The following is a 10,431-nucleotide window of genomic DNA, read 5'->3' as shown; positions in this document are numbered from 1 at the left end:
ATTAGCATGTTACTAGCATTTTGCTAACATGATTTAGATAGCTAGACAGATTAGAAATATTAGAAATATTACAGTGGAAGCTTAAATGAGTGTAAATGGATTAGAAATAGTACATGAAAGTGAAGCTTGATTGAGCCTTAAGGGATTCTGGGAGTTTAGATTTGAATTTTGTCAGTTAGAGTTTGAAGAGTGTTGGCTCATTTGAACATTCCGTCAATGTAAGTCTATGGGATTTTTGGTGGTTTTGATAGTCCGGTTTACGAAAACTGAAAGCCGGATCAGTCTGAAAAGATAGAGCACACCGAGTCAGACCAGTCTAAAGGTCTGGGCCAAGTTAGGTGGTTCTAGCTTGAAAGCTCTAGGAGGAGACAGATACCGAAATTTGGCTCAGAAGAAGAAGAAGAATATTCCTAAATAGTAGATCAGTAAGTTGGCTTTCTCAAGCCAACTTAATTAAGTTTTCATATTTATTTCTAGTACTGCGTCTACCAGCATCTTGTGAATTTGTCTTGCTAGTTGCATACTCATTGTGGCTGATGTATTTCGTTTTTTAAATAACAATAAACTAGCTTATCCACCGTTTTCTTCACGTAAGAGTGGGCGCAGGCATTTGTGAATTTTATGGGTGTGGCTTCCGGTCTCATTCGAGTCCAGCTATTTTTATCTGTAACGTTACAAAACAGCTTGTTTTGCTGCTTGATATTGCAACTTTGTGTGTCTCCAATATTATTTTAATGCATTATCTTATTTATGAAAATACTGGTTTGTAGTGCAACCAGTTTTACCTTTTACTTCACGTGTTCACATCACGATTTGGTCAGTTACCCGGATGCGCGGCCATACTGGCCATACACAGATGTAAACAACAGCACCGGCATGGCTAATGTACTGCTGAATATGTTGTTCTGCTAATTTATGCTGTCTAAACCACTGAAAAAAATGTGTGGAAGCTGCTAAATCATATAGAGAAGGACTTAGTAAGCAGGAAACTACTAAATATTTTGACAAACTAAAGTTAATAGGTGGTAAAGATACGTACGAGCCGTATTAATTAAGATATTAGCCTAATATTTCACCTACCTGACAGGAGATGATAAGAACAAACATGAATGTTGTCAAGATTCTTGTCCTGGAAATCCTGGTTCAGTTTGGCCAACCACAAACGATTTTGTTTCTCAGACAGTTTTTGGCACTCTTCTCTCTGATTTGTTATAACTTTTGGCAGTCTGTAGTACTCCAAATATTTTTCTCTTTCCGACCGATAAGTACAGCCCAAGACACGACAATAATTGGTCATTTTCAGCAACAAAAATCAGCAAAATATTCAAGTTTTGCTCAGTTCAGTGGCATTGTTCACGTTCAGTGACGCCAATATGTCGTGAAAACACTCTATAGTGGAATGAACCGGAAATCTGAGCCATAAGCTTATTTCTGTGTTGAAGAAAAAGGTGGATAATAAGAAAGTCACAAAATGACAAGTAATGCATGTTACGTAATCAGATTACTTTTTCAAGTAACTAGTAATGTAATGCATTACTTTTAAATTTATAATGTCTTGAGTTACGTTTTCAAATAAGTAACGCAAGTTACTTTCTTTTCCCATTTATTCCCTGACACCTCTCCTGTCCCATGTTGAGAGAAATTCGGAGTAAGTAGAGAGACAGAAACACTTAACTAAGCCGGAGGCTTATTAATTTCACTTTTGATGTGAAAGGGCCTTCAGAGTTGCCAAAAATATAACTTTGGGGTTTTTAGTTATTAAAAAACAAACAAGTCCAGGCCAGGTGATAAAAAGTAACACAAAAGTAATGGAATGCATTACTTTCTTTGGAGTAACACAATATTGTAATAACTTTCCCCAACACTGGTTACAAAGTATGTTTCAGTAATCATAGTAAGAAACTCTGAATCAAACTAAATTATTATAACACAGAGGGCTTAGCTAGACTGCTGTTGTTATTATATCTTGGTTATAATAAATCATAAAAGGCCATTATTTTAAAATAAGGAGGTGGTGGAAGTCATATCATCTCATTTCCAGCGAATCCCCAGCAGGTGGCAGCTGACAGCCCATAGTCTGCTAGCAGTGTTGTCATCATTAGCGGCCCTGGAGCACGGAGCCATGGCACAGTTACTGTGGGAGATCATGAGTGGAAATATTTATGAAACATCACAGCAGTTATTCTGCTTGCAGCCAAATTTAGCATCACTAGTGCAAAATAAAAAGCACTGAGGTTATTATTTTGTGAGAATGACTAGCATCGGCTATAGCAGTTGTAACAAACCTAAAGTAATTTCCAGTGGGCAGGTCAGGGGTGAGAGCACAGTACAGGGTGGTATATGCGCCCTCCGCAGGAGTTTTTATCAGGAAACCAAATGTCTTCACGAAGAACTTCAGAAACTTATTTAAATGTCTGACGATGTCTGTCTTCACTAGGCCTGGATCCACAGCATAAACACTCACTCCCATTTCTGTCACAGAAACAGGACTGAATGTCATCAAAAATATCTTAATTTGTGTTACGAAGATGAACGAAGGTCTTACGGGTTTGGAATTTTAACACAATTTTAATTTTAGGACGATCTATCCCTTTAAGCTAAAACATGAGACAGTCATGTTCGGATATCATACTGATTAATTAGTAATGCATTGAAAGGTTAAAACAGTTTAAATATATTTTAATCTCCTTAAAGGAACAGTTCACCCGAAAATTAAAATTCCATCACCATTTATTCACACTTGTGTGGTTTTTCATAGACTAGAAATGAATGAGAGCCATTGATAACTTGGACACTCTGGTTGTTTTTCACAGACGAAACAGCTAAAACGTTATAAATAAATGCCAGATTCAATGTGGAATTAGATTTTTGGATCGCATTTTGTATGTTTTATGCATGATGACATACAGATATTTGTAGCAATAGCCAGCAATACATTGTATGGGTCAAAATTATAGATTTTTCTTTTATGCAAAAAATCATTAGAATAATAAAGATCATGTTCCATGAAGATATTTTGTACATTTGCTACCGTAAATATATCAAAACTTAATTTTTGAGTAGTAATATGCATTGCTAAGAACTTCATTTGGACAAAACTAAAGACGATTTTCTCAATATTTAGATTTTTTTGCACCCTCAGATTCCAGATTTTCAAACAGTTGCATCTCGGCCAAATATCGTCCTATCCTACCAATAATGTATAGATCTCAATTTCAAAAAACTGACTCTTATGACTGGTTTTGTGGTCCAGGGTCACGTATTTGCTCTTACCTTCCACTCTCGTGGCGAGCTCTCGCGTGAAAAGTATGTTAGCTAGTTTGCTCTGTACGTAGGCCTTCACCGGGTGATAGCTTTTCTCACTATTCAGGTCCTCAAAGTGAATCTTTCCCATGTGGTGGGCCAATGAGGAGACATTAATCACTTTGGAAGGAGCTGAATGCTTCAACAGATCCATAAGGAGGAACGTAAGAAAGAAATGTCCTGAAGAAGAAAAGGAGTCATTCATCAGATGTCAAGTGTGAACAATCTCCCTTGCTTCTAAACAACAAATAAGAATCATTTGATAGTCTTTGAAAGAATGAGAGCGACTAGTGCACTTCATCAAACCTAAATGATTCACTCCGAACTGTGTTTCAAAACCATCTGCTGTTGTCGAAAATGGGCACATTGCCACACCAGCGTTGTTAATCAGCAAATGAAGAGACTTTTCAGCTGAAATAAAAGAAAATAATCGTTTTAAAGATCAGATCAGACCTAAAGGAAAAGTTTACCCAAAAATGAAAATTATGTTATTAAATACTCACCCTCATGTCGTTCCAAACCCATAAGACCTTCGTTCATCCTGACAAATTAAGATGTTTTTGATGAAATCCGAGAGCTTTCTGACCCTGCATGGAGAGCAACACAACTGACACGTTCAAGGCCCACAATGGTTCAACTGTAATGTTATTTCAGTTGCATTGCTGTCTATGCAGGGTCAGAAAGCTCTTAGATTTCATTAATAATGTCTTAATTTGTGTTCTGAAGATGATCGAAGGTCTCACGGGTTTGGAACAACATGAGGGTGAGTAATTAATGACTGAATTTTTATTTTTAGTTAAACTATGTGATGTATATAGAAAACTGTTCTTTAATCATAACTCACTGTTGTAAATAAGTTCGGCGAAATCACAGATGGATTTGGTGTCGGCCAGGTCCAGTTTTCGGACCACCACGTTTGCGTTCTCCACGTCTCTGCTGATGTCACTGACGGCCTGCTCAGCCTTCGGCAGGTCTCTGCAGGCCAGGATCACCCGCGCGCCTCAGGATTAATGACAAGTTTTGTTCCATTAGTTGAAAAACTGGTACATTCTTCTGAGCAGTTTCAGGAAAAAACATATTTTGGTCTGGATAGGTCTATATGTCAGATCAAATAGCTATGCAGTCATCTATCTAATATATTTCATCTGTTTTCATCTGTGGCTTTATGAAAAGAAGACTCAATGTGTTATTTCCACAGCTAGTGTCGATTTGGCCGCAGTACTTACCCCGCTTTGCCAGATCCTTGGCTGTTTCTTTCCCAATCCCGGTGTTTGCTCCAGTCACTATAGCAGTTTTTCCGTCTAACCGAATATCAGATGACCAGCTTTTGGTGAAAAGCCCTCTGGGAAAAACAAAAACAATTTTATATATATTTATTTATTTACATGTTAAATAAATAAAAAATAAAAAAATTATATATATATATATATATATATATATATATAGTTATTTAACATCTCTAATATCATAATGTCTGACAAAATAAATAAAGACATACATACATAAACAAACACTGCTAAATAAATAATATATTAAATAAACAAATAATTTATTATATAAATTATATATATATATATATATATATATATATAGTGCTTTCTGGGGGGGTTATTTAAATAAATAAACACTGCGAAATAATTTATTTGTTTGTCTGTATTTATTTTTATATATTTAGCATCTTTAATATCATGTCTGACAAAATAAATAAACAAACAAACACTGCTAAAATAAATAATATATAATAACAATAAAAAAATGTGTAATAAATGATAAATGATTAAATAAGGTGCCCTCTGTGGGTTATTTAAATTAAGTAATTAATTAATTAATTAATAAACACTGCTAAATTATATGTTTTATTTATTTGTTTATTTATATGTGTGTTTATTTATTTTTATTTATTTAACATCTATGACCATTTCTGACCATGTCTGATTAATTCGCTTATTTAAATTAATAAATAAACACTGCTAAATTATTTATTTATTTAACATCTTTAATATTATAATGTCTGACAAAATAAATAAATAAATAAACACTGCTAAATAATATATAATAACAAAAATGTTTCTAATAATAAATGATACATATATATATATATAAGTATATATGTGCATATAAGTATAAATAATTAGTCAATATATGTATAAATAAATATATTGTTTAAATAGTTTTAAATAAATAAACATCGCTAATGTATTTATTTGTTTATTTATCATCTTTAATATCACAATGTCTGACAAAATAAACAAAGACTGCTAAATATATTTATTCATTTATATATTTAACATCTTAAATTTTATAATGTCTGACAAAACAAATAAACAATACTAATTTATTTATTTATTTTGTTTATTTAACATTTTTACTACAATAAACAAACAAACACTGCTAGATAATTTAAAATAACAATAAAAAATAAGTTGTTTTAACCCTTTAACTGTCACTCCCATTTTTGAACACAGACATAAAAATCCAGACTTAAATTTTTATAATTCATGAATGAAAACATTTTGTAATATGATTTTAATGTACATTCTCCATGGCAATGCAATGTCTGATTTTAAAATGCCTTTCAAAGATTAATTTTGAGATTAATTTTGAGAAAAAAAAGCAATGAAGAAAGTCTTTTGTGACAAAGGGTCAGAACTCATGTTATGATGTAGAAGTTTGTACTCTTGACGTATATTAATCTATTACTTTTCCTACATAATTTGTAACACAAATATATGGTAAAATATCTATTTAGGAGTCTTAGACCTTTCCAACGATGTATAGTTTGTCATGATTAGATTAGGATTTATTTGTAATATGGTAAAGTAAACTTAAAGGGTTAAATAGTAATATTAATAAATGATAAAAATAAATGATAGATGATAATATTTTTTCGGTGAAAAGCCCATACATACATAACATGTTTTTAATTTTTAATTGCATAATTTTTCATAAAAATTAGTTAAACAATGCTGAAATAATACTTTTGAAAGACTTCCGAATATTATCATATGCATATTAAACATTATATGAAAATGTTATATGAATAATTGTAATAGTTTCTTTACTACTACTATGTATTTCCATACCTCTTAATCAATATGAAATAAAAAGCATCTTACCTCAAGACATTCATTTTATCAACAGTCATATTATGTGTGAACCAGCACGAAGAGTGTTTTTCAAAGCTACTCATGATACTGAGTGTCATAACAAATGTTCAAATGTCATTTGTACTTGAGTAAGTAGGACAGAAAATCCCCTTTCCTTTCCTAAGGTCAGAACAAATTGATCATATTTTGCATGCAAAATAAATTTATTCGCTTCGTTTTCTGAATATATCTGAAAGGCCATGCTGCTTAATAAAGCTGTGCGTGTGACCTACTGGCTACACTCACTGAAGATATTCCAGGAAACTCTTGCACTGAATGATCCCCACTGGCAAAATGTTTCACTTGATTTTGAAGGACTTTCCTTCCTATTACACTAAATCAATAGCTGTGTTTTGTCAAAGACACTGCTGTTTTATTCCACATTTAAAAAAATAAAATCAACCACAGTTGATTTGAGTGAACCTTAAAATGGCCAAAAACTACACAGCAATGCCAGTGAGTGCTGTTCGATCTTAAACGGTGGGAAACTCGGTTCAGTTTTTCATTTTCAAAAATCAGGTAATTTCCAGCCAAGCCAGAGGAGCACCTGTGTCCAAACGTGGGGTTCTCCCGTCACCTGATAGCATATGATCTGTTTAGACATGACTGTAACATATTAGGATCACTGACACCTCTACAGTGACCAAGGGAATATGGAATGATCCATGGCTCATTTTCAACGGTCTTCCCCCAGATTCCCAATTCACTACAGAAAAGAACCGTTATATGCAATTAGTCAGTGCGGAATCAGTGGATGATTCATTAATAAAAAACATACTGCTGTTTAAAAGTTTGGGGTTGGTAATTTTGTTGTTGCTGCTGTTTTTACTTTTTTAATATAAATTAATACTTATATTCAGCAAGGATGCATTAAGTGTTTTAAAAATGGCAGTAAAGACTAAGGTTGCAAAAGATTTCAGATGCCTAGTATATATTCAGATATTATTACAGAAATTCTGTTCATGAAATTTGTATTCTTCAAAAAATGTATCACAGTTTCCACAGAAAATATTAAGCACAACATTTTTTTAACATGGAAAATACTTATTTCTTGAGCACAAATTCAGAAGGATCATGTAAACAAATAAATACATTTGACCAACTCCAGGCATTTGTTTTTACATTTTTTAACTTTTAAAAGGTATTTTTAATTTTAATAGTTAATTTGTAATTTAATTTTAATTTTTATATTTATTTTATATATTTATTTACTAAACTTAATCTTTATCATCCTAATTCTGACAATAAATAAATAAACAAATAAATACATATTTCTTGAGCACAAATTCAGCATAGAATTCAGAAGGATCATGTAAATAAATAAATAAATAAATAAATACACGTTTTAAAACATACATTTGTTAATTTGGGCATTTATTTATTTACTAAAATCTTTAACTAATATCTGACAATTTTAAAAAACTTCAAAAGGTATTTTTAATTTTAATAGTTAATTTGTTATTTAAATGTTATTTTATATTTATTTTATATATTTATTTACTAAACATCTTTAATGTCCTAATATCTGACAATAAATAAATAAACAAATAAATACATATTTCTTGAGCACAAAATCCGCATAGAATTCAGAATAAATAAATAAATAAATAATTAGATTTGACCGACCCCAGGCATTTAATTTTTAAAGTTAAGTTTTAAAACTTTTAAAAGGTATTTTTAATTTTAATAGTTAATTTGTTATTTAAATGTTATTTTATATTTATTTTATATATTTATTTACTAAACATCTTTAATATCCTAATATCTGACAATAAATAAATAAACAAATAAATACATATTTCTTGAGCACAAAATCAGCATAGAATTCAGAATAAATTAATAAATAAATAAATAAATAGATTTGACCGACACCAGACATTTAATTTTTAAAGTTAAGTTTTACAACTTTTAAAAGGTATTTTAATAGTTAATTTGTCATTTAAATTAGATTTTTATATTTATTTATTTACTAAACATCTTGAATATCGTAATATCGGACAATAAATAAATAAACAAATAAATGGTGTACATAAAAATGTGTAAAAAAAAAAGCATTCTGAAATAAGTTTTTTTGTTTGCTTGCTTGTTTGCTTAACATTTTTAATAACCTCATTTCTGGCAAATAGATCAATCATTTAATGCATATTAAAAAGCAAATGTTAACGTATGGCCTTTTTAATGTCATATATTATGTATAGTTTATAGTTTATACTACAACTACTACTACTAATAATAATAATTTAAAATAGAAACGTTATTATTATTGGTGAAAAGCCATCTAAAAAGTGTTGTTTTTTTGTTTGTTTGTTTATTTACATTTTTAACTGCATAATTTTTGATAAAAATAAATTAAACAGTTCTAAAATACTTTTTAAAGACAGACTTTGAATGGTTATATATATAAAATAATCATCAAAATAAATAACGAAATATTTAAATAAACAAATATGTTTCTAACCATTCTAACAACCCATACTTACTGATGCCTAAATTATTTAATTTACGTGCTTATTTAATTTACACGTATTTACATTTTTTTCTAGATGTTTTTATTATGAACAGTACAGATTACAAAAGAATTACTAAACCTGCAAATTGTATAGAAAAACCAACTCAAAACAAACATGTTTACCTTTGTTTTTTAAAATAATATTTATAACTTATAAATGAATTGCAATAACATTAATTTTGAAAACAACATTTTATCTTTAAAATGTAATGCTTACAGTTTCTCTGTAAATAGATATGCCTTTACGTTTAATATAATCATCATTTGTGGCAGTCCTTGGCAAAGTTTAAAAGATGAGTTCACTTCCAGAATAAAGATTTCCAGATAATTTACTCACCTCCATGTCATCCAACATGTTTATGTCTTTCATTCTTCAGTTGCAAAATAATTTCCAATGCAGCTTCAAAGGGCTCTCTACACAATCCCAGCTGAGGAATAAGGGTCTTATCTAGCAAAACAATCGCTCATTTTCTAAAATAATAAAAATGATATACTTTTTAACCACAAATGCTCATCTTGCACTAGCTCTGGGATAGACATGCGTCTTCACATTACATAATCGCCTTGGAAGAGTCACGCTTGGTTAGTTCTTTGTGTACTTCGGTTAAAAAAAAATAGGGTAGGCGAAAAACTTCATCTCATGTTCACCTCAAACTTCAAAATCATCCAACATCGTTGTTTTGTGAAGGGCGTTTAACTTTCTTTGCACATTTGCTTTGTAAACGGTATTTCCGCCTAAGTCACGCGTGGTTGATTACGTAATGCGCGAGTTGCGCTAGTCCAAGCGTTTGTGGTTTTAAAGTATCCACAAGTTTCCTACGCCCCATGAGGCCTTGCGTCAAAAGTGGGAGCATCTTCCGGTTCAAAGTAAACAAGCGGGACGTGACACTCATTCATTCAACAGCTGACAGGAGTGACTGGCAAATGAAGCCTCGTGAAACACTGAGACTTTCCTCTTAGTGTTTCAGGAATAATTCAAAGCTTCGAGAGTGTCGAAACAGGGCGATCTGGTGGTTAGTAAGAAATAAAGCTGTCAAAAGCCTGTGAAGCTCCGTCGGAAGAAGCACTCACCACAATTTCCATCCATGGAAATTCGATCCATGTTATATGCACAAATAAAAGCCTAATTCCCTGGTGAAAAAACCAGCATATGCTGGTAGGTATGTTTTGATGCTGGTTTAAGCTGGTCCTTTGCTGGTTTATGCTGGTCCTTAGCTGGTTTAAGCTGGTCCTTTGCTGGTTTTTACTGGTCATGTTGCTGGTCAAGGACCAGCATAAACCAGCATCAAAACCTACCTAACCAGCATCCCAGCATCAAAACATACCTACCAGCATATGCTGTTTTTTTCACCAGGGTTGTGTGTGTTTGTTGAATTTCTGACTCTGATAAATTAATTTACCCATTGAACAGTGCCATTAAATGCCAGTACGAATATCAGTATGATGAAGAATAATGTACACATATATTAATTG

At 31.6% G+C, this 10,431-nt stretch overlaps 1 protein-coding gene across 1 annotated transcript; it reads right to left on the bottom strand.

Annotated features, from left to right (window-relative positions):
* Window positions 1-1,788: 1,788 nt before the first annotated feature.
* Window positions 1,789-6,493, bottom strand: si:dkey-73n8.3 (uncharacterized protein LOC100150965 homolog). Its single transcript, XM_051098411.1, has 7 exons — window positions 6,420-6,493; window positions 4,530-4,645; window positions 4,148-4,303; window positions 3,610-3,714; window positions 3,274-3,483; window positions 2,286-2,472; window positions 1,789-2,134 (listed from the first exon to the last, which is right to left on the bottom strand). The coding sequence occupies exons 1-7, from the start codon at window positions 6,491-6,493 to the stop codon at window positions 2,032-2,034; spliced, it is 951 nt and encodes a 316-aa protein (XP_050954368.1). The 3' UTR covers window positions 1,789-2,031.
* Window positions 6,494-10,431: the final 3,938 nt, after the last annotated feature.

This window comes from Labeo rohita, chromosome 24, assembly GCF_022985175.1.
Source record: "Labeo rohita strain BAU-BD-2019 chromosome 24, IGBB_LRoh.1.0, whole genome shotgun sequence".
Classification (NCBI taxonomy): domain Eukaryota; kingdom Metazoa; phylum Chordata; class Actinopteri; order Cypriniformes; family Cyprinidae; genus Labeo; species Labeo rohita.
This window is presented reverse-complemented; position numbering and strand designations above follow the sequence as displayed.